The sequence below is a fragment of the Neovison vison genome, chromosome 2 (genome assembly GCF_020171115.1).
Source record: "Neovison vison isolate M4711 chromosome 2, ASM_NN_V1, whole genome shotgun sequence".
Taxonomy (NCBI): domain Eukaryota; kingdom Metazoa; phylum Chordata; class Mammalia; order Carnivora; family Mustelidae; genus Neogale; species Neogale vison.
The window spans coordinates 14,860,851-14,884,633 of NC_058092.1; the positions used below are offsets into that span (position 1 = coordinate 14,860,851).

General features: G+C 49.6%; 1 protein-coding gene across 1 annotated transcript; it reads left to right on the top strand.

Annotated features, from left to right (window-relative positions):
- Positions 1 to 114: 114 nt before the first annotated feature.
- On the top strand, positions 115 to 23,374 carry CDA (cytidine deaminase). Its single transcript, XM_044237320.1, has 4 exons — positions 115 to 299; positions 12,020 to 12,131; positions 18,977 to 19,034; positions 22,468 to 23,374. Exons 1-4 carry the CDS (start codon positions 146 to 148, stop codon positions 22,582 to 22,584), a joined length of 441 nt encoding a protein of 146 aa, XP_044093255.1. The 5' UTR covers positions 115 to 145; the 3' UTR covers positions 22,585 to 23,374.
- The last annotated feature ends 409 nt before the right edge of the window (positions 23,375 to 23,783 follow it).

Sequence of the window (23,783 nt, forward strand, 5' to 3'; positions counted from 1 at the left end):
GGAGGGGGCGGGGGAGGCGGTGGCCGGAGACCCCGGCCCCGCCCAGCGCCCCACAGGGACACGCCCTGGGGGAGGAGCTAACGTTTGGCTGGCCCGCTGGGGCTGAGAGCGGACTTCTGCGCCTCGGCTGCCCCGGGGGAGAGACATGGCCCACGAGCGTCCCGCCGCCGCCCTGGAGCCCGAGCTCGTCCAGCGGCTGCTGCTCTCCTGCCGGGAAGCCAAGAAGTCTGCCTACTGCCCCTACAGTCACTTCGCCGTGGGGGCCGCGATCCTCACTCGGGACGGAAGGATCTTCTCCGGTAAGGGCGCCCCGGTCCCCCTTGGCCGCAGCCCGGGCGAGAGGTCGCAGGAGGACGGGAGGGAAGCGGCAGAGCAGAGGGCAGCTCTGGCAGCTCTGGCCGCTCGTGGCTGGGCCAACCCTGTAACGCTGGCATCGCCCCCCCTCACTACCCCCTCCCCTCGCCCTGCCTGCTGTCCGGGACCGTGGGGCTGAATGCAGGTGCTGCTCAGATGCAGCGACCTTTTCAATTCTTAGAGGACTGGGAAGCCAGAGGTGGGACAGGGAGGGACATGGAAAGGGGAGGCCGTAACTCAAAGCTGGGACACGGCTGATATTTTGTGAGCCCCCCCTCCACGCGTGGCCCTCTGCGAAGGCTTCCAGGTTTCATCACCAAGTCCTCACCTCTCCGGACCCACCCATATCCGTGTTTGGCCCATTTTTCAGTAGAGAAACCGAGGCCCGGAGAGAGGGACACAGCTTGCTCAAGTTCACACGGGGCGTTGGTGGTGGAACTCAGGGCTGGTGTCCCCCAAACCCTGCTTTCTTCCCATCGCCTACTGGGCGAGGAAGGAAATTGAGGAACCTACGGCCAACAGGCAGTGACTTGTTAGCGGAGTTCAGGCCTTGCAGAGTGATCCTGGAGGAAAGAAGCAGAGAGAAGTTGGATGACTAGCAATGATCACTGGCCTGGGGAAGTGGGAACTGGACGATGGAAACTGGAGTCAGCGCTAATCGATTCCTAAGCTCCCTTTCTTTGGTCTGTTGGTTTTCTAGAAGAGCTCACTTGAACAAAAGTTCAGACTTGTTTTTGCTAAGCTAAGAGGCATTCGCATTCAAAGCAGCGGGGGACTTGGTGAGGAAGTAGTAGGGAAGCTATGCCCCTCCCCTTCAGAGGGTAGATGAGAATTGGCACAGTGGGACAGATGGGGACACCCAGCACTGCTGCCCAGAATCCGCCTCTACTTGGCAATGGCAGCTATTTAAAGGGACAGAGTTTCACAGGTGGACATCTAACCCATGACCTCCAGTAGCCTAAGCCAGTTGTGAGCCACTGCTCAGCTGTGAGTCTGGCTGGGGATCCCTGTCTCCCCTTGTATTGTGCCCCCCCCCCCACCGCCCCGGGCTCTCCTTGATGTTCATGTTACCTCTTGTCTTGGAGGTTCTGTCCGGTTTCAGGAGTCACCTGGGTCTTAAACCTCTTTGAGCAGGAGAAGGAACCTTGAGGGAGTGCTAGTATGTGAAAGGATAGTGAAGAATGTTATCCATTAACCCTTATAACCTCTCATGGCAGTTTGAGATCACAGAGAAATAAATGGATGCTTGCAGGAGCTAAATGCCCAAGTCATAAAGTTGGGATTCGAACCCAGAGTTCCCCTGACTCCAAGTTGGCTACTCCGTAGGGAATCAAGACTCTGTGGGTCTGGTGGGAATTCAGACCTGGCCTGGTGGGTCAAATGACTATTAAACATTAACCACCACCACAAACAACATTGCAGCCCACACTGTCCTTGGGCTCCAGGGGCTTGAACGCTGAATCCACCATTGGCTCTTTCCAAAGCCTCCTTGCATGGATTCATTCATTCAACAAATATTTGCTGAGCACCGTGACGTCCAAGGTAAAGTGCCAAGTACCAGGGATATTGCAGTGAGCACAAATGATGTAATCTCTGCCCCCCCGACGGAGGTTCCGCGTCTTACACGGATCATGGTTCGAAAGGGGAAGCCTCAACCAATGACTGTAGGAGTGAATGAAGGAGGCGAGCCCGAGTGTGGCCTGCTGAAATTGCAGGAAAGAACCTTGTCATGTGGTGGAGATTTAGGGAAGCCTTTTGGGATGGGGCGGAGGCTCTGGACTTAGAGGCTCCTGGGTGTGAATCCTGGAGCTGCTGTTTTACCAGCTGTGTGACCCTGGACATGACCCTTCACCCTAATGTGTCTTACACATTTGTAAACGGAGGATCGTGCACCCACCTTTCTGGATGGCTGTGAAGAGAGCTGGTTTCTACCCTGATGGTTGGTGCCTGTGCTGATCAGCCATGGAATCCTCAGGTCATGAGCTCATGCCTATAAAATGATTAGCACAGTTTCTGCCCATAGGAAGGATGTCACTTGTGGTAGCAGCTTTCTCTCTCTCTTTTTTTTTTTAAAGATTTATCTATTTATTTATTTGACAGACAGAGATCACAAGTAGGCAGAGAGTCAGGCAGAGAGAGAGGAAGGGAAGCAGGCTCCCCGCTGAGCAGAGAGCCCGGTGCAGGGGCTCAATCCCAGGACCCTGGGACCATGACCCAAGCTGAAGGCAGAGGCTTTAACCCACTGAGCCACCCAAGCGCCCCAGCTTCTTCTCTTTTAATATTATTATATTATTATTACTATTGATAATATAACTTATTACTATAAATATATAATAATATATATTATTATATTATTACTATTTGGAGGCAGATTGTGGAGGACTTGTGAAGGCTAAGCATTGACACTGAGATTTGGGGAGGTAGGAACATAGGGAACCAGGAACATTATTAAGAAGAAGAGTAACATGAAAATGGAATTCAAGAGCAGTTAGTCTGACAAGTACTCAGGGAGGGCCAAGACAGATGAAGGAGTGTCAGGCGGATGATGTCTGTCTTGTTTGCTGACCCGTCCACAGGGCCGGCACATTGACCAGCCTTAATATGTCCTCAGTTAAAAGTTTATTGAATGCATGAGCGAGTGACTCGAACTAGGACAGTGGTAAGTGGAACAAAAAGAAGGAAGGGCCTGAGAGAAACTGTATGGTACAAGTGGACTGGGCTTTCGGTGAGCAGTACTGGAATGAACGGAAGGAATATGGTTCTAGATCTTCAGCCAGGTAGACCAGGGGAATGATGAGGCACTGGCCAAAGCAGGGAGCAGAAGGCAGAGCTGGATTGGTTGGTGCTGAGGACATCACGAGCAGGACCAACAGCTACAGTGGATTGATCGCCCACTTAGTAACTGATCACTTGCTAAGCACTTGGCATGGAAGATCTCTTATGAGATCTTGTATGGTATCTTAGAGCCCCCACATGGAGGGACACACACTGACTGTCACAGGCACTAGAGCTGTTTCAGTTGTAAATGACAGAAACCAATCAGAACCATAATGGCTAAGGGTAGATCTTAACTCAGGAATGGCTGGGCCCAGGAACTCAGATGTCACCGTGCCCTTTATCCTGCTGGGTGCTTATTTCTTTCTCTTATCCTGTAGGTGGGCTTTCTCCAGGCATCAGGGAACATCAGTGCAGGCAGCTTCTGGTTCACATCCTTAAAGCCTCAAAAGCAGAGAGGCAAGAACTCTTTCTCCACTAGTTGGAGATGGAAAAATTCCAGGGAAGGGCTCTGATTGGTCCTTCTCCAATCACATGCACATCCCTGAGCCAATCACTGTTGTCATGATAGAGTAGTGCAATTGGTCCAGCTGACTCACACGCACATTGTTCCCAGGGTGGGGTGGGGGAGTGTGTTACCACAAGAAGGAGTATGGAGGTGCCAGAGCAAAACCCAAATACACACTCTACAAATGAGGTAACTCAGGCCAGCTTTTTGTGCTGCCCTCTGCCGCAGGGTGCATGTGCAGAGGGGGCCTGGGAGAGGGGGACGAATGGAGGGGGTTTACCAGAATCCCTGAATCTCCTGTAGATGGGAAGAGAGGGCAGAGGGTAGTAAGGCAGGGCTCGGAGAGGTGAGGACCTGGAACAGTCAGAGGAAACCTGACATGCATCGTGGGGTGAACTAGAGATGCTTGGGAGACAGAGAGGGTGCGGCTGAATTTAGACATGGAGTTTATTGTTTGGTACGAGACAGGCCTGCCTAGTTCTGTGACTTCTTCCAGCCGCACTGAAAACCAGCCTCTGTGGAGTTTCTCTCCTCAGGACAGCTGGTGTCCCATTCGGTTCAAAAGCAAGTCTGACAGCCTTGCTGTCACGGGCTTGTAATAATGATGCTTCCCCTTGACCCTGGCCAGGGTCTTGTGCCTCTCAAGGATGGGCCACAGGATGGTGACTCATCACGACAATTACCTTCTGTGATCGCTGCTGGAGAGTTGCGGGGAGAGGAGGAGCCCACCAGGGAAGGAGGAGCTGCAGAGGGAGAGGGAGGTGGGGACACAGAAGAGATGGGGCAGCAGGGGGAGATGGTAGGGGCAGTGGGGTAGCCCGGGGCAGCCAGGGTTTGTGCAATGCCACATGGGAGGTGGTGGAGGAAAGTCATGGAGACCACTCTTTGCTGGCACCACCCAAGGGATGGGCAAATTTGTCCTTGGGATGGTGGTCTGTCTCCCTCACCCCCTTCTCCCTAGAGGGACTTCAGCACTCTATATCCTCCTTTGCTGTTTGGGGGGAAGCCACTTTACTGGATCAGCTGTAATGAATTCTGGGAGGAACAAACCACATTTCTAAAAAGACACTTAAAGATGTCTTGTTAATTGCTGAATCCAGCTTGTCTTGGCTTTAACCGTTAAATCTGATCCTTCATGGTCTTCCCCCAGACCAGCCTCTGGCCTCCTGACTCCCTCCCTGGGCTTCCCTTCTCCTCCAGGACTGCTCTCCAAGCCATGCCCTGCTCCCCAAAGCACCTCCAGGTGAGTCAAAGCAGGCATCTCTAACTGGCTTCCTGTCCTTCCCCGCCTCGCCCTGTCCTCCCAGTAGCCCTCTCCAGTGTCCCTCAAGAACAGTTCCTTACAAAGATGAGCATCACTAAAACCCCTGGCCTCTGTAGGTGAGTTAGAATACGATTCCTGTGTCACAGTGTGTTGGATGTGCAGTGGGTAGGGAGATGGGAAAGTGGAAAGGGTGTAATATTTCTTCAAGCACGTGGCCGTGACATTTCTTTGGTTCAGTGATTCTCAAATATGGTCCCAGACCTATGGCCCGGGTACCTCCTGGGAACTTGCAAGAAATGCAAATTCTTGGGGTCTGACCCAGGCCTACTGAAGAAGAAACTCCAGGAGCAGGGCTGAGAAATCCCTTTTAAGAAGCTGTCCAGAAGATACAGACGCCGGGGGCTGGTATGAGAAGGACTGCTCTTACCATACCAAGATCCCTCGGGACGGAGTAAGAGCCGTGCTTTCGAACAAGGCTCTTTTCCCTGCGGGGTGGTCGGGCCCACATCCCCTCCTGGTAAACTTCCTTCCTTGGTGATAGCTTGATAACTCTAACCCTCGCCTGCTGTCAGCGCCAAACCAGCTCTACCACATGTCCGCACAGAAATGCCATAGAGAAAAAGGACAGTCCTTTGTACCTGACAGGTCAGGATGTGAGTCCAGGTTCCCTGCCAGCAGGCTCAGCTTTTATCTTCTCTAAAATGGGCTCCTAATAGTCTCTTCCCTACAGAGTTATTAAAAGGGTTAACGACATAATATAGATGGAGCACCAGGCGGGTAAAAGAAAAACAATGAAAGAAAAGAATAAAAGAAAGCCATTAGCAATATCTTATAATTCTGGATCCCTAACTTGCTACCATGTCAGCCTGCGTGTGTGTGTGTGTGTGTGTGTGTGTGTGTGTGTTTCAGAGCAAAAGCAAAGGCAATACGGAGAATGATACTGGTTTGCCTCAATGGATGACGGCCTGCTCTCTGAGCTGAGGGAAGCAAAAGAAAATTGTCTGGGAAGAAGCTAAGGGCTTTCTTCCTCTTTTTTTTTTTTCCTTTTTTTTTAATAAGACTAGAAAATTCCACTTGAAGTTGTTCCTTTGCATCTCAGAGATCTAGCACCCAAGTGGGAAATTCCACTCATTGGATAAAAAGTAACTGAGGGTCTGGCTGGCCTCATTGTTCCAGGCCCCCCAAGCATCCTGCAGCACGGGGATCCCTGCCCTCAGGAAGTTAATCTGTGATGAGAGAATGTGACAATAGAGACATTTCTTCAGGAAAGTGTTAATCAAGGTGATGAAAATTAAAGCAGGATAAATGGATGGAGAGGGTTGGAGGCCATGGGGGTGGGGGGAGGCAACAACTTGAACTAGGGTGACCATGGCGGGCTTCTCTGAGGAGGGAACATCTGGGCAGAGACAGGAGTACAGTGAACCATCTGCACACGGGGGAAAAGAGTTGCAGGTAGTGGGAACAGCCAGTGCAAAGGCCGTATGGCAAGAGAGTCCTTGGCATCCTTGGAGAACAGCTGGAAAGCCAGTGATCCTGAAGAGCCAAAGGAGATGAAGTCCAACAGGTAGGCAGGTTGGGACCAGGTTTTGTGAGGCCTTGTAGGCCCCAGAAAGGATTCAAAGTGTCTGAAGAGAAGAATCAGAGCCACTGTCACACCTTGTCTAGAAGGAGCAGGTGCTCAGTCACACAGGCCTACCACCACCAAACCCTTGCCTTTATTATTGTTAAATTTTATTTCAGTTAATTAACATGTAATGTGAATTTCAGAGGTAGAGTTTAGTGATTCATCAGTTGCACAGAACACCCAGAGCTCATTCCACCACGTGCCCTCCTTCATGCCCATCCCCCCATTACCCCATCCCCCACCCACCACTCCTCCAGCAACCCTCTATGTTTTCTCTAGAGTTAGGAGTCTCTTACGGTTTGTCTCCCTCTCTAGTTTCATCTTATTTCATTTCCACCAATTCCAAAATTGACTTTTGTGCAGTTGGTAACAGAAGCTGGCCATTGCTGACCCACAGTGCTGTGCCAGGCTGTGTGCTTGTTGCTCTACGTGTGTGATCTCCACTCACCAGAGTCCTCCGAGGGAGGTGCTATGGCTTTCACTTCATAAATGACGAAACTGACCCTCGAGAAAGTTTTAGTGTCTTTCCCAAACTCTCAGAGTCAGTAGGGCCAAGGGTCCCAGGGTAGAACGGAAACTCGGGGCTCTTTCTGCAAAGCCCTGATTCAGCCGTGGGCTCTCTTCTAAAACAATCTCTCAAAAAAATGAATGAATGAATGAATAATAAAACAGCCTCTCTTCCTTCACTGGCCCTTTTAAATTTTTAGGCACAGTAAGGAAGATTTCTCCATATGAGGCCATTCTGAACTTCAAGTGCAGACACAGGCAATCGTCCTGAGGAAGGAACCTTGCGCCAAACCCAGGATTTCTGTGAATCACGTTTAACAGGGAGAGTCCCCCTGAGTCAGGGAGGAGGCAGGGCTGGGGCAGCCGCCCCAGGAATAAGGTGAGCAAGGATCTTACTCTGGGAGAGGCAGAAGTCAAATGCAAGCAGGCCAAAGTCAGCAGAGGTGGGCAGGGCGGGCAAGGGCTTGTTTAGAGGAAGTCATTTCAGGCAGGCACCAGGAACTTGGCTGGGGAGACTAGGTGGGGAGCGAGCTGCATTCATTCATTCATTTAACTTTTATTGCCCTCAGCGTGAGAGAGGGCCAGTTATCCGGCTGGAGTGACTCACATGTGAATGCAAAGAAATGCTTGGCCGAAGTCAAAAACACTTGGCGTTCAGTAAATGTCAACCATTGCTTTCAGGGTTGGAAGTCCCTGGTCACTCCTTGTCCCGGAACCCAACTGCACGGGCTGATTTCTGGGTGGCCATAAAAGACAGATGCCTATCCACACTATTAGACAAAAGGAGGGCATGTTGGCCCCTAAAAGAGATGGCATGTAGCCGGGCCTCAGGGGCAACTGCACCAGCCCAGACTCTTTTCCAGCCATCTCTCATCTCAGCTCCCATCCATTCTTCTGAGTGTCCATTTCCCCACCGGTCTCCTCCATAATGAATGGAAACCAGGGCAGCAGCCCGGCCCAAGCCTAAACTCTCAGTCTCCTAGAGGAACTGAAGTTCCTGTGTAGAGAACTGTGATTGGCTAGGTCTGGGTAAGGTGCCTGGCTCTGATTGGCCCAGGGAGTTAGGTGCTCAACTCTGATTGGCCCAGTATGGGTCGTCCTGGCAATAGTCCTTCCGCGTATAAAAAGGTCATGTGAGACAAGATGGAAGCTCGCATCTGAACTACTTGTCGGGCGGGTTGTTGCAGGAGGTCTGGTGACATTCATTCCTCTCCATCTGTTGGACATGAATCCCTGTGATCTTGAGAACCATGATGATGATTAGTGGGTCAAATGATTAACTGAACCCCTCCTGAAGCGTCCATTTAAATAATGCACTGACAGAAAATTCTGCGGGGAAAATACATGAGGGAATAATGACCAGTTTCCAAATTTGACTACAGTAGGAACCAAATCCTGCATAATCACGTTTAAAAAAAAAATGGAGTGATTTAGGTAGGAACAATCTCAGGTGATGAGACAAATGGAAACGTAGTGACTCGCACAAGATGGCTGCTTGCTTCTCTCACCTAACAGACCAGGGATGGGCTGGAGTCTTGGGCATATGGACTGTTCTGCTCTGCTGTGGTCTACGAGACTGTTCAATTCAGATTCCTTCTCTCTTGATATCCTGCCATCCCTAGAGTGGTGTCCACAGCCACGTGTTCCAAACCAGTACACATCATCACATCCATGTTCCAGCCCCCAGGAAAGGGAAAGATGAGGTGGGGAGCAAACAGTGGCCCCATAAAGATGTCATCTGGAAATTGCACCCACCATTTCCGCTTGTATCTTAATTGATTAAAACGACAAGACTATAGGAAACCTTCCAGTGAGGCTGGGAAATGTGGTCTCTTGGCTGGGTAGTCACATGTCCCACTCAACTCCAGTGGCTTCTGTTGGGACAGTGAACCCTGGAAACAATTAGTCTTTGCCACAGGACTGTGGCCTGTAAATATCTGTGTACATCCTTCTTTCCACATGTAGGACCCACTTAGAGGCGACCCAGGGGCACCTGGGTGGCTCAGTGGGTTAAGCCTCTACCTTTGGCTCAGATCATGATCTCGGGGTCTTGGGATCGAGCCCCACATCGGGCTCTCTGCTCAGTGGGGAGCCTGCTTTCCCCTCTCTCTCTGCCTGCCTCTTTGCCTACTTGTAATCTCTCTCTCTCTCTGTGTCAAATAAGTAAATAAAATCTTTAAAAAAAGAGAGAGAGAGAGAGAGGTGACCCAAAGTCCCCACCCAGTCACAGCATCCAGCTCCAAGAGTGGAATCCCAGGGCTATTCAGTCTCCTTCCTGAGATGTGGATGTGGTCCTGTTGGCCTAGTGGCCCAAAATCTAAAAGTAATCACCAACACCCCAGTTCCCACTCACTCCCACAATATTCAGTGCAGAGAAGAAGCAGGAAAGAGTAGGAAAGAATAACCACTATCAAATCTTCTGATAAGAAAAGGGAAGAAGAGGGAGCACACAGTGGCCACCAGGCCATGCACTTGTCGGTCCTACTGGGCAAGAAGTGTGAATGCTCCCTGCCCTGGTACACACTCTCTCACCTTTCTGCCCTGAGGGAAACTGTCCACTCTCTATGGTGGCCCCAGACTTTGCCCTCTGGGAACTCTTCCTTGACTATCCTAAACTCAGCCACACATCTGAAGTGGGTTTTGGGGAGAATCCCCCCCACCTTGGTGGCATACAACTTTCTCAGCTCACTTCTGACGGTGGGGTTTTGGGGACCCAAGTGTTTCTTTTGGGATTAAACAATCACAGGATTTTACAGAGCAGACTTTTGGCTTCTCCGGGCTAGCCAGTTCTGTGAAACACTTAGAAATCTCCTGGTTTATTTGCTTCATCTCTTCCATACAGGAGTACCATACTCAAAGATCCTTTCTGGGCATAGTTCTTAAGCCTACCAACTCCCCTTTTTTAGTAACTGGCTTCCCTGTTTGGCCCATCCCTGCTGCATCATTTTGATGATGGTCCTCCTTGAGGCCCCAAAACAATAGACTGGGTAAGAAGGTATCACCCTTCATCAGATCTTTGCCATGGGGCTGATTCCCATTGTCAGGTAGTAAATCCTAATGGTATGTAGCACAGTCTGCTTCCCAGGTTATTAAAGGATGGGACCTTACCAAATAACCTGCCACAGAGTAACAAGGGCCATCAGCTTTCCAGAGGGCCATGTCTGTTTTCCCATTCACGTCATCCAACTACTAAGCCAAGGCCATGTATTTTTTTTTTCTTAAGGTTTTATTTCTTTTGTCAGAGAACACAAGCCAGGGGAGCGGCAGGTCAAGGGAGAAGTAGGCAGAGGGAGAAACAGGCTCCTAAAAAGCCAGGCGCCCGATGCGGGACTTGATCCTAGAACCCTGGGATCATGACCTGTGCAGAAGGCAGACACAACTGACTGAGCCACCCAGACGTCCCAAGACTATGTATTTTAGATGTTTGTTTTTTCAAGGCTGCATTTCACTCTCATTACCAATTTCTCTATCAGTTAGGTGTAGGTTAAAGCTGCTGTAACAAAAATTCCCAAACACAATGACTCCAACATGACAGGATTCTCTTTTATTCTCCCATAACAACTCAGAGTAGACAGTTGTGTCAGGGTAAACAGGTGATTCGACTCTGCTGCATGAGTTGGACCAGGGTCCTGAGTGCCTTCTGTCCTGTTGCTTCTCCATCCCTATGACCATAAAGGACACAGCCAGAGCCGTCCCACCTCCCCTCAGCCTATAGAACATAAAAGAAAGGAGTAAAAGGCTATTCGTCTCTTTACCAAAAATGTGATCCTGAAGGTTCCCATCTCGCTTTGGGCCACATCCCGCTGACCGAAACTTAGTCGCACGGTTGTACTATGCAGCCGAGGAATCTAGCAAATACGGTCTCTAGCTGAGCGGCCGTGTGAGCAGGCATATTGGCTCACTTACTTACTTCTTACTTAAAGCAAGGAGAGGGGCACCTGGGTGGCAGTTAAGGCTCTGCTTTGGGTCATGATCTTTGGGTCTGGCATGGTCAGGTCGTGATTTCAGGGTTCTGAGATCGAGCCCCACATCAGGCCCCCTACTCAGTGCTTCTCCTTCTCCCCCTCCCCCATCTCCCCCCACTTGAACGTGGGTGACTCCCATCTGTCCGTGCTCTCACTAATAAATAAAATATTTTTTTTTAAAAAAAGGAAGAAGAAGAAAATAAATCCTGGGGAGCAATTGATAATCTCTGCCTTGGAGAGAAAGGCAATCCATGAAGAGTGACACAGACCACATCCCGACAGTCAGGGGAAGCCCACTTTCTGCGGCGATTATCTCTGTGAAAATGGGAGTTTGTTAGTCAGTCAATCTGGCTATGCCAGTGTTTTGTGTCCTGGGAACAGGCTTTGCCCATTGTCCCCCAGGGACACTCCTGAGAGGGACACTGGGGAGGACTCTCTGACTGTGGGCTCTGCCACCAAGCAGCCCGCCGTCCATTGGAGGGCTGGGATTGCCTGAAGGCTTGTGCAATCACAGACACCTTTTGCAAAGCTTGGGAGTTCCTTGTTTGTTAGTGTGTTGGTTTTGACAGTTTGTTTTGCAACACGACTCAAATAGAGTTCACTTGAACTCTGAGAGCTGGTAAACACCACCAAAATTTTGTCCAGGCCCAATCGTTGAACCTTCTGTCTCTTAGATCCAGAGCTAGGGGGGCTCTGCTCAGCCTCTTAAGCCACAGCATCTTCCTTGACCTTGACCTTGACCTTGACCTTGACCTTGACCTTTGCTGGGGAAATAGGGCTGTGCTGCCGCTGCTCCCGGGCTATGCTTCAAGATGGAGGTATTGGGTGAGCGACAAGGGTTAGAATGCTGGGAAGGGCCATTGCAGTAGCAGGGGGTCACCAAGTCTCCCAGTGCTTCCTGTCAAGCTGTCCTCTGAGTAGTAGTGTTCTCCGTGCGCTGGAATGGGGCAAGGCTCTTCTGCAACACCTGCCACGGGAAGTGGTTCTGCTAGAAATGCCACTGGGTTTTCCTCTCTTCTCAGGGTGCAACATAGAAAACGTCTGCTACCCATTGGGCGTCTGTGCGGAGCGGACGGCAATCCAGAAGGCCATCTCAGAAGGACACAGAGAGTTCAGGGCCATCGCTATCTCCAGGTAAGGGGTAGGAAAGGCAGGTTGCAGCCGTATGCATCCATCTGTTTGGTCATCGCTCACCACACGCATGTTATCCATCCGTTCATTCATCTAACACATTTATTCTGTACTTCCTATGTGCCAGGCACTGTCGGGCTTGGCTGAGTGCTGAGAATAAAGAGAAAAATCAGAAATGGGCTCTTCCCAGGATGCCTGGGATGGTTCAGTCAGTTAGGCAATGCCTTCAGCTCAGGTCATGATCTCAGGGTCTTGGAATCAAGTCCTGCATCGGGCTCCTTGCTCAGAGGGGAGCCTACTTCTCCCTCTGCCTGCCACTTCCCCTGCTTGTGCGTGGTCTCTCTCTCTCTCTCTCTCTCCCCCTCCCACAAATAAATAAATAAAACCTTTAAAAAAAAAAAAAGAAAGAAATGGACTCTGGCCTCAGTGAGCCCAGAGCAGATAAACAACCAACGTATCTTTAGCTTAAGGGTAGGTGTGGTTTTTGTTCTAATAGCGTAGACTACACCAGGATGCCTACAAGCCACAATAGAAAGGCCCCATAGAAACCTAAAGCTGGAGGGACCTAAGAATCCCCTGATATAGACTCCCTGGCCACGACCCCATTTTACAGATGGACAAACAGGCCCAGCGAGGTTGAACGACTTCCCTGGGAATTTGTGGCAAAGCTGGGAGGATCCCAGATCTCTGCAGCCTTACTCTGGGCTCATTCCACGCCACCATGCTGTGCCAGGAAGTCAAACACCCTTCCCCACTCTCATTGAGCTGCCTCAGTGGGAGAGGTGACTGCTACATTTGGCATTCCCCACCTCTGAGTGCCAGGAGGCAGGCTACCAAGACAAGCTGGTGGGGTGACAGCCAGGTCAACCCGGGTTACAGTTCACACTAATCAGATTCCATTCAGGTCCTGACTGAACAAAAGCATTAATCAACTCTCTCTGTACATGCTCCAACGTAAATAACCAGGTTCCTGCAGCCACTCCGGAAAACATCATGGAGGTTCCTCAAAAAGTTGAAAACAGAGCTACCCTACGACCCAGCAATTGCACTACTGGGTACTCACCCCAAAGATGCAAATGTAGTGACCTGAAGGGGCACATGCACCCCAATATTTATAGCAGCAATGTCCACAATAGCCAAACTCTGGAAGGAGCCTAGATGTTCATCAACAGATGAATGCATAAAAAAGATCCAGTATATATATATATACACATATATATATACACACACACACACATACATTCACACAGTGGAATACTATGCAGCCATCAAAAAACCCTGAACGAAATCTTGCCATTTCCAACGACATGGCTAGAACTAGAGGGTATTATGCTAAGTGAAATAAATCAATCAGAGAAAGACATTTATCATATGATCTCACTGATTTGAAGAATTTGAGAAATAAGACAGAGGATCATAGAGGAAGGGAGGGAGAAATGAAACAAGGTAACAATGAAACCAAAGAGGAAAACAAACCTTAAGAGACTCTTGGTCTCAGGAAACAAACTGAGGGTTGCTGGAGTGGAGCGGGATGGGAAGGATGGGGCGGCTGGGTGATGGACATGGCGGAGGGTATGTGCTATGGTTGAGTGCCGCGAATTGTGTAAGACTGATGAATCACAGACCCACCCCTGAAACAAATAACACATTATATGTTAATTTAATAATAAATAAATAAATATCAAGGTTCCCACATGTGGACTCTCACAGGACATTCACTGAGTTCTTGTCATAGGTCATAGGGTAGCTCCGTTGGCTCCGGACCTAGGCAAGGTGGCATCAGGATTTGAGCACGAATGGGCTCTTTCACTCCCTCAGACCCTGTTCCCCTTCCGGTTTGATGGTGAATTGCTCTTGTGTGCACCTTTGCATTGTCTGAGGACAAGTTCTCTTTTATTACTCTTTTTTTTTTTCAAGATTTTATTTATTTCTTTATAAATAAGGGAGCAGACGCCTTGCCAAGTGTGAAACCCCACACAGGGCTCAATGTCATAACCCTGAGATCATGACCTGAGCCCAAATCAAGAGTCCAGGAGGCGTAACCCATGGAGCCACCCAGACGCTCCCAAGAGAGTTTTCTCAGCAGAGTAATGGTGCGGGGGAGATGCCACGGGGAATGTTTAATCTTCCCGGAGAGCGACTGTGAGGCTGACCAGACGTTGGTCTTTCAGGACCTCCAGGTGCCTGGGTCACAGACGAGGAGTGTACTACCCCTCCCTCGTCGTGGCCCTGCAGGGTCTTGTGGGTAGAAACACAGGGACTTAGCACAATGCCCTGCAGGGGCCACATGGTAGAAACAACCCCCATTTCTTTTTTCTTTTTTTTTTTTTAAAGATTTTACCTATTTATTTGACAGACAGAGATCACAAGTAGGCAGAGAGGCAGGCAGAGAGAGAGAAAGGGGAGGAAGAAGGCTCCCTGCTGAGCAGAGAGCCCAATGTGGGGCTCGATCCCAGGACCCTGGGATCACGACCTGAGCCGAAGGCAGAGGTTTTAACCCACTGAGCCACCCAGGCGCCCCCAAGCCCCCGTTTCTTTATAAGATCCTAAACTTTGCCTCAGTCTGGCCCCGAAGTGGACCAGGCTTATTGAAGTCTATTTTCCTGAGTGACTGGAGTTAAGGGACGCTGACGGAGAAGGGCCCAGCTTCCCAGAGCCTTCCCTTGTCACCAAGGTCTGTCCTGGCTCCCCTTCAGCTTAGGGAGGAATAAATGAGGCTGTGCTGGGAACATTTTGTTCAGATGAGCAGAGCTCAGGATGTGGATTACACTTAATTTAAAAGCAGGGTGTGGGGAAATAACTCATACAAAGCTGATCCAAGAAAATAATGGTATTCTGGGTGAAAAAGAGGCCAAAGTCAACAAAAGAGGATAATGGCATGGGAGCTTTGCTCTGTTTAGAATGTTCTAAATGAAAGGCTTTTTCTCCTTGTCATTATCTACTTTTAAAAAGGACTGGGTAGGGATGCCTGGGTGGCTCAGTCGGTTGGGCGTCTGTCTTCGGCTTGGCTCATGATCCCGGGGTTCTAGAATCGAGTCCTGCATTGGGCTCCTTGCGGAGCCCTGATCTGCCTGCCTCTCCCCTTGCTTGTGCTCTCTCTCTCTCTGTGACAAATAAATAAAATGTTTAAAAGGTATTAAAAATTTAAAATTTAAAAAAAAAAGGACTGGGTATCACTAGTGATGATTAGCAAATGTCCTTGTTTACATTAAATCTGCATTTTTCTAGCACCCAACTACTCTGCTCCAGGGATCCAGACTGCCCCAGTGTCCCTGAGCCAGCAATGGAGCCATTATTACATTAATGACTTGGTAAACTGGGTGCATGGGTTTGCAGAATGAGTGGAAAGTGCCAGCTCCCTTGTTACACTGATGGGTGTGAACAGTTTCAGAGAGCCCCTTCGAGGGCTCCAGGACGTATGGAGCTCCAGAGTGTGGAGCCTAGGATGGGATTTTGCTAACAGAAAGCTAAGCTTGTCCCAGGGGGCCCCAGTGTAGGCATCAAAGGTGATCGGTTTCCAGCCCATCGCATCTGATAAGGATGGTCCCAGCTTGTGAGCAGAATCAGCACAAATACAGAAAGTGTCAATCCCAGCACAAGGTGGGAGAGGTCGATGTCCCGCTGCACCAACCATATTTCGGGGCATGTCTTCTCCCAAGCTTTCGATTCTTACTCTTAACAGGAAGATTGAGTAATGGTTAAAACCCTGGTTCCGGGGTTAGTGAGACCTGGGTAACCCTGTTCCACTGCTTTTCGTCCCTAGCATGGAGGAAATTAACACACACCCCCTGGACTGTCACCACGCGACAGGAAGTAATTTTTGTACAGGTGCTAGCACAGAGTATGCAACAAATTACAGCTATTGTTTTCACTTTATCCTTTTCACCTATCCTTTTGCAAGCTGCAAAACTCCCAAAGGCAGAGCCCGCAAATCCTGGATTCAGATTTTGGTCCTGCTAGCTCTGTGACCTTGGGCAGGTCATGTCATCGTCCACGACCTATAACATGAGGATGATTAAGACTACCTACATAGCCCTACCTTATGGGATTGTTAGGGGATTAAATGAGTTCATGTCCCTGAAGTCCTTAGCAAAGGAGCCCAGCACAGAGAAGTGCAACGTAAGGGGAAGCCAGTACTGTTACCAGGCTCTCTCTCAGCCTAAGAGCTATGCTGACTGGAAGTGATTTCTTCTGACCTTTGAAGCCAAAGCCAAGTCCAACTTCCTGGTTGAATGCATGTTCACCCCACCCCCTGGAAGACCCTAATGCCAGTCACCTCATCCAGGGAACTGTCCTTTGGACAGCTGGCCATGCATATCACAAGACTGAGAAAGGGAGTGGTGAGCTTGGCAGAGGCCAGATTATACAAGGCCTTACAAGGCATGGAAGGGAGGCTGAATTTCAATCAGAACTCCTCTACCATGGTCTTCTTCTTCTTTTTTTTTTTTTTAAGATTTATTTATTTTAGGGGAGATGACACAGAGAGAAGGGGAGATGGAGAGGGAGAGAATCTGAAGCCGACTACCCGCTGAGTGTGGAACCTGATGTGGGGCTCGATCTCACAGCTCCGAGATCATGACCTGTGCCGAAATCAAGAGTCAGAGGTTCAACCAACCAAGACACCCAGGGGCCCCCGTCCTCTCCCATGGTCTTAACCACAGCCTGCCAGTTTGGAAGTATTAACATGCAGACTTTATCTCCTCTTCTAGACAGTAAGATCCCTGAAGATAGAGATTCTCCAATTGGTCTTTGTTGCTCCTTTCCCGTGCCTGCCTGGTATGGTCAACATGTATGGGAAAAAGTAAAAGATAACACAGAATCCAGCCTCCAAAGAGCTTCTGGAAGGCTCTGGCTGCAACACCTGTCACCTGGTAATCATAAGGGTTCATTTGGCTCAGTGTGCATCTTGGGTCACAGGTCCCTACCCTTTCACATCCCCGTGAGCTTTTGTTCTGAAGCTGGGACCCTGCTCAGAAAGGACTCACCTTTCCATGAAGCAGAACCTTTCTTTGGAACCCCACATATGAAAGGGAGTTATGAGGATTCGATGAAATAACACATTATCACTGTCTCTTCCCTCAGCTGCTTTATGCCATCCCTACCATCTGTGTCGATCTCCACCTCATGCTTCGTTGGTTGGTTCGTTAGTCAATTATCTGGCTGCTCTCACTAGTCCTGACTCCCAAGTGCAATGAGTTTTGTCTGTTTTGCTCATTGCTGTACCCCCAGCACCAACAGGGCCTGGCACAATGCACCAATAAACATTTGTCAGTTAAAATGAGATAATTCATTTAAGTGCTTTGCAGGATGCCTGGAACCCTCCAGGCACATATTAAATAATATGGTAATCATTGCCAACATATATATGATAAGTTAATTTTAAATTGTATGTAAGTTATATATAATAAATCTGTATGAGGAGGTACTAAAATGAAGACAGAGCTAATACGTGTAAAGGAATGAGTGCCTAGTAGTATAGGCAGTAGTGATACATGTAGACCACTCTAAGGTTTATAAAGCCCTTGGCACACTTTTTTTTTTTTAAGATTTTTTATTTATTTATTTGACAGAGAGAAAGATCACAAGGAGGCAGAGAGGCAGGCAGAGAGAGTGGGGGAAGCAGGCTCCCTGCTGAGCAGACAGCCTGATGCGGGGCTCGATCCCAGAACCCTGAGATCATGACCTGAGCCGAAGGCAGAGGCTTAACACACTGAGCCACCCAGGCGTCCCGCCCTTGGCACACTTTATCTCATTTTGTCTTCCAGCATTCCTGCAAAGTAGGTGCCATGATTCCCTACATGTTACAGGCAAAGAAATGCACACTGAATGGGTTAAAATGACTTGGTTAAAGTCACACATGGTTAGCGAAAGGAGGAGCCAACGAAAAACCAAAGCTGAAGTCCTGTGTTCTTGCAGAGGTCTCTCAGAGCTGTGGGTCTAGAAGAGCAAGGATGATGATGGTAGCGGACATAACCGCTGGTGCTCCAGCAGACTGGGCGGCCCCTACTGTTAAACTCACCTTCCTTAAGAGCCACCCCTCATCCTGCTCAAAGTTGGAGGACTGCCTGTAGGTGGCTCCTTTCTGAGAGGCCAACCCTTGGCTGTAAGCATCTCTTCTCTAGACTTCTCAGATGCCAAGAGCCTGTTTTACCCTTTGACTCACATGTCTTATTTTTTTGCATGCCTCAGGGCCTTCGCACATACTATTTCTGTTGCCTGCAGCACAGAAAAACATGGGGCTTCGGTCTAGCACCTCTGTTAGTTACTTCATTTTACTGAACCTGTTTTCTTGCAGATAAAATGGTCATTCTGACACTCAGGTTGCACTGAGAATTCAAAGAAATAATGGATAGCCAATGCCGGGTACAGATCTTGGCACACAGTAGCTGCTTGCTAATGGTGACTTAGGAATGCTCCATTTCCTCCAAGAACAGGACCAAATGCCATCTCCTCCACAGAATATTCTCTATTGTTCCCGTCAGGGATTGTCTCCTCTTAGAGTACGTTCTTACCGCGTTTTGTTTAAAATGATAATTCATCCAGATGTCTGCTTGTTCACTGGGCTGAGCAGACTCCTGAAGGCCAGAGCTATTCCTCTTAACCTTTGTGTCCCTGGAGTGTGGGTGACAGTGAGTGTTTTGTGTCCCCGGAGTGTGGGTGGACGATAAGTGCTCACTAAACGTTTCCCAAAGGCACTGATGAAAACGACACGCCTCTGGTTGGAAACTGCCTGGTGGGGAGGGGTGTGACCTCATCCAGAGCTGGGCAGAGCCTCGGGGCCTGATCTCCCACAGCTGTCCTCATGCCTCAGGAGAGACTGATCCGGGTTTGATTCTCTGTCCCCACAGTGACCTGCAAGATGACTTTATCTCACCCTGCGGAGCCTGCAGGCAAGTCATGAGAGAGGTAAGCACCTTGCCTTTCTGGAAAAGGTACACCAGCTGCGTCCCTGGTGTCCTTGGCCTCCCAGGGGGAGCAAAGCCAGGCTGCCAGCCTGGACACATAGCTACTGTCCTGTATGCCCTGTTGGCCGACAAGCTTGCCCAAGCTTGCATGAACCACTGGAAATTATTCCTTCACACAACAGCCACTGGAGTGTCTGCTGTGTGCTGAGCACTGAGCTAGGGCTGGGGAGACAGCAGTGAGCAGACAAGCCAGGCCTTGTCCTCATAGTTCACAGTCTAGTGCAAGAGACAGACAACAAACAAGGAGCAAAATAAACAGTTTCTGAGAATGATGAGAGCTACGGAGAAAAGAGTGCAGGAAAAGGAATCCGAGGTCAACAAACATTGGTCTAGGCAGAGAGGTCCCCTTACTTTTGTAAATAAAGTTTTATTGGCACACAGCCCTGCCCATTCCTGTATGTTTTGTCTGTAGCCGCTTTGGCCCTATGACAGCACAGCTGGACAGTTACAAGGAAGCCCTGTGGCCTGCAGAGTCTAAAATAGTTCCTGTCTGGCCTGTTACAGAAAAATAGTTTGCCCACTGCTGCTTTAGATAGCCAGGAAGGGCCTTTCTTGGAGGATGACATCGGCGCAGAGATATAAATAATAAAAAAATGAGGCAAAGGTCTAGAGAAGATTTCCAGGCAAAGGAAGCAACATGTTTAGTGCCCATACACTTGGTGAGTTTGATTAAGTCGTGAGAGGGCCAAAGAGGCTGAAACACAGTGAATAAGGAGGGGAAATGATAGGACTGAGGGCCTTATAGGCCATGGGACAGGGGGTACACTGGATTCCAAAAAGAAAGGGAACTGAGGAGTGCCTGGGTGGCTCAGTGGGTTAAAGCCTCTGCCTTCGGCTCAGGTCATGATCTCAGGGTCCTGGGATCGAGCCCCGCATCAGGCTCTCTGCTCAGCAGGGAGCCTGCTTCCTCCTCTCTCTCTCTCTCTCTCTGCCTCTCTGCCTACTTGTAATCTCTGTCTGTCAATAAAATAAAATCTTTAAAAAAAAAAAGGGAACTGGATTGTGCCCTTAGAAATGGTGAAAAGCAGATTCGATAAGTTCTTAATCTGGACTCAGTGGTAAGTTTTTTTGTGCGTATATGTACATTTAGGGAGTGTCACTAGCTTTCCCAGGCTCCCCAAGAGGTCTGTGTCCCCCAGAATCCCCAAAAGGTTAAAGCCACTGGCCTGGAGAATCCCACAGGCCCTTGAACTTCCAGGTGACATCATCAGCCCTTCTAAACACAGCATCTCATTTCATCTTGACCCCAGCCTATCAGGGAAGTGGGGAGCCGGTGCCCCCACTTCCAGAGAAGTAAAACGTCCTGCCGAAGGGCATGCAGCCAGATCATGGTCAGTTCAGGCTCACTGCTCCTCACGGCCGTCTCCCTGCCTTTGTGGGTCTATAAACAAGACCGATTCCCTTGGGCCCTGGAGGAGATATAACGGTGCTTTGCAGACTAGGAGAACCAGAGCGCCTGGTGCCCTGGAGATGTCTGCTTTTGGAGTTGTTTACATCCTGGGAGAGAAGGGGTTGTTTCCTTTCATTTGCTTTTGTGCCCTGGGGTTTCAAAGCATTGCCTATCGTGCAGACAGCTCCATTGTTTTTCTGCTTCTTGCTAGGCCTGCAAACCAGACAGAGTTAGCAGCCCATGATTCCCCAATTCAGATGCAAATGCCGCCATAAAGGCATTGAATCCACAATATGGACTCATCTCACATTCTAGGGGCAGAAATGGCTACCCAGCACCTTGGCATGTCCAAGGCCATGTGAGGAAACCACATCAGGGTGCCAACTCCCTGGCTCCCCAGGCTCCAGCTTAGGCCAACAGCTCATTGCTGTTTTCCCCAAACAGATTAGATGTTGGCAAAGGAGAGAAGGTGAATAAAAAAAAGCTGAAGGAGGGAGAGGCAGAACTGAAACCAAAAATGCAAATAACAAATGATGAAGCTTGGGGGCCCGAGGATGGAGCCCTCAGACTCACCACCACTCAGGTTTCATCCATACCCTCAGGCAGAGCCTGCCAAGCAGAAAAATCTCCTTCCTTAAAGCATTAATTAAAATAAAAAAAAAAAAAATCCAGGGTGCCTGGGTGGCTCAGTGGGTTAAAGCCTCTGCCTTCGGCTCAGGTCATGTTCCTAGGGTCCTGGGATTGAGTCCTGCATCAGGCTCTCTGCTCAGCAGGGAGCCTGCTTCCTCCCCTTTCTCTCTCTCTGCCTACCTCTCTGCCTACTTGTGATCTCCGTCTGTCAAATAAATAAATAAAATCTTAAAAAAAAAAAAATCCAGAGACTGATCATGCCCCATAATAATGTGATTCAGACAGAAGCATGGAAAGCCATTAGGCTACTCAACACCAGTCAGTAAGAACGGCTTCCATTAACTGAGCACCTACTATGTCCAGGCACTATGTCCAGTGGCTTCTGTCCGTCATAAGTCTCACAACGCATGGGCAGGCTGAGCCCCAGTTTGCTGACTCCACCTATGGAGCCCTGCGTCATGCACAGCTGTCTTCCTGCCCGGTACTTTCTTCTGTTCTTTTTTTTTTTTTTCCTTCTTTTTTTAAGATTTTTATTTATTTATTTGACAGCTAGAGAGAGAGAGAGCACAAGTAGGCAGAGAGGCAGGCAGAGGTAGAGAGCAGCAGGCTCTGCTGGGCAGGGAACCCGCCGCGGGACTCGATCCCAGGACCCTGGGATCATGACCCAAGCCAAAGGCAGCTGCCCAACTAACTGAGCTACCTAGGCACCCCACTTTCTCCTGTTCTTAAAGTCATTTCACACATCAAGATGCTGAGCCCCAGAGGATCGGATCATTTGTCCAAGATCAAACATCAAGCAAGTTTTAGCTCCTGAAAGTAGAAGAGAAAGATGGGGAGGCAGATCTGAGCTAAAATTTCTTCTCTGCTGGCTTTACCCTCTTAAGCGTAAAGTGGGGGTATGATAGCACGTACCACAAGAGCAGAGAGTAAAATCATGCATGGGCAGTATCTGGTGTGAGGTGAGCCGGGTGTGCACCTGCTCCTGCTTGGGAGGAGTGGAGGACATGCTGGAGGGAAGCAGGGTTTTAGTTGTCCAATGTCCTGGCAGGAAGAGGTCTGGCCCTGGGGGTTACTGTTCCTGTAAAGCCCGGGGCAAGTCTCATCACAGAACAGAGCACTTACTGCTCCTTAACAAAGTGCTGAGCACTGTTTTAATTGCTCAGTGGGCATTCTTGCATTGGCTCTGTCCTCAAGCTCTCTGGGCCAGGTATGATGACTGTCATCCCCACTTTACAGATGAGAAAACCGAGGCACAGAGAGGACCATTCTGCAGCTAGAGTCAGACTCAAATCCAGGTCAGTCCTAACCCCTCGGGCACGCTACCTCCCTCATGATGGCTTTGTTTCTTTTCCAGTTTGGCACCAACTGGGCTGTCTACATGACCAAGCCAGATGGCACCTATGTTGTCAGGACAGTCCTGGAGCTGCTGCCTGCCCCCTTCGGGTCCATAGGCTGGCAAAAGGTCCAGTGAGTTCGGGAAAATGCCCACTGCCTGGAAGAGCCTGGGTTTCCACGTGTATTTAAGGGGACAGCTGCCCAGAGAACTTCACGAAGATGTTCTTACAGACCTGGAGACATCTGCCAAGTGGACAGGGCTGGGCAGAGATGGCTTTTCCAAATGACACTCGAGCGCGGAGATCTTCACTGAAGCAATAAAGGGTTTCGTTCTGTCCTGGGCCAACATCCCTCCTGGCAACCCACCTTGTCCTTCCTGGGACAGGAGCACCCATCCCCTCCTTTCCTTCCCAAGGGCCATCTTTAAAATTCCAGCCAAGTCTGGACTGCTTCCCCATCAGCCTTCCCAAGGTTCTATACTGTTCTGAGTGACTTTTCTAATCATAGACCTCACAGAGTACACGTTTTGCTCCATCTCTATCATTGTTCACAACTCTAAGGGTGACAGAGTGATTTGTCTTTCTAGAAAGACCTGGACACCTTCTGCTAGGGGAAAGTGGGACTGTGTACCCTTCGGTGTGGAGAGCTGGCTTTTTAGGCAATTTGCTTCTCCAGATGGGAGGCCCCGCTGGGCTGAGCCAAACTGCCAGTGGCCATTTCTAGAGTCTATTTTGGACTCAGGGTAGACCTGAGCACCTCTGGATGCTGTCCCCCTCTCCACGGCTGTATCTAAGTGATTCCAAAGTATAAGGGGAAAGGCAGGAGTTCGTCTAGACAGGGTAAAAATGTATCTCTGGGGGCACCTGGGTGGCTCAGTGGGTTAAACCTCTGAGATCATGACCTCATCAGGTCATGATTCCAGGGTCCTGGGATCGAGCCCCACATCGGGCTCTCTGCTCAGCAGGGAGCCTGCTTCCCTTCTCTCTGCCTGCCTCTCTGCCTACTTGTGATCTATCAAATAATAAAAATAAAATCTTTAAAAAAATGTATCTCTGAAGACCGACTGTGTGCCCAGTACTTCCCCGTGGATTCTTTTTTCTTTTCATTCCTTTTTTTTTTTTTTAAGACTTTATTTATCCATTTGACAGCGACACAGCAAGAAAGGAAACACAAGCTGGGGCTGGGGGCGGGGGGCGGGAGTGGGAGAGGGAAAAGCAGGCCTCCCGCTGAGCAGGGAGCCCCACATGGGGCTCAGTCCTGACCCTGGGATCATGACCTGAGCCAAAGGCAGACACTTAACGTCTGAGCCACCCAAGGTACCTGTATGGATTATTT

Coding starts and splice junctions, on each gene's coding strand:
- CDA (XM_044237320.1), top strand. CDS start 146: ATGGCCCACGAGCGTCCCGCCGCCGCCCTGGAGCCCGAGCTCGTCCAG. Junction 300..12,019: donor GGACGGAAGGATCTTCTCCG/GTAAGGGCGCCC, acceptor CTCTCTTCTCAG/GGTGCAACATAGAAAACGTC. Junction 19,035..22,467: donor GCAGGCAAGTCATGAGAGAG/GTAAGCACCTTG, acceptor TTTCTTTTCCAG/TTTGGCACCAACTGGGCTGT.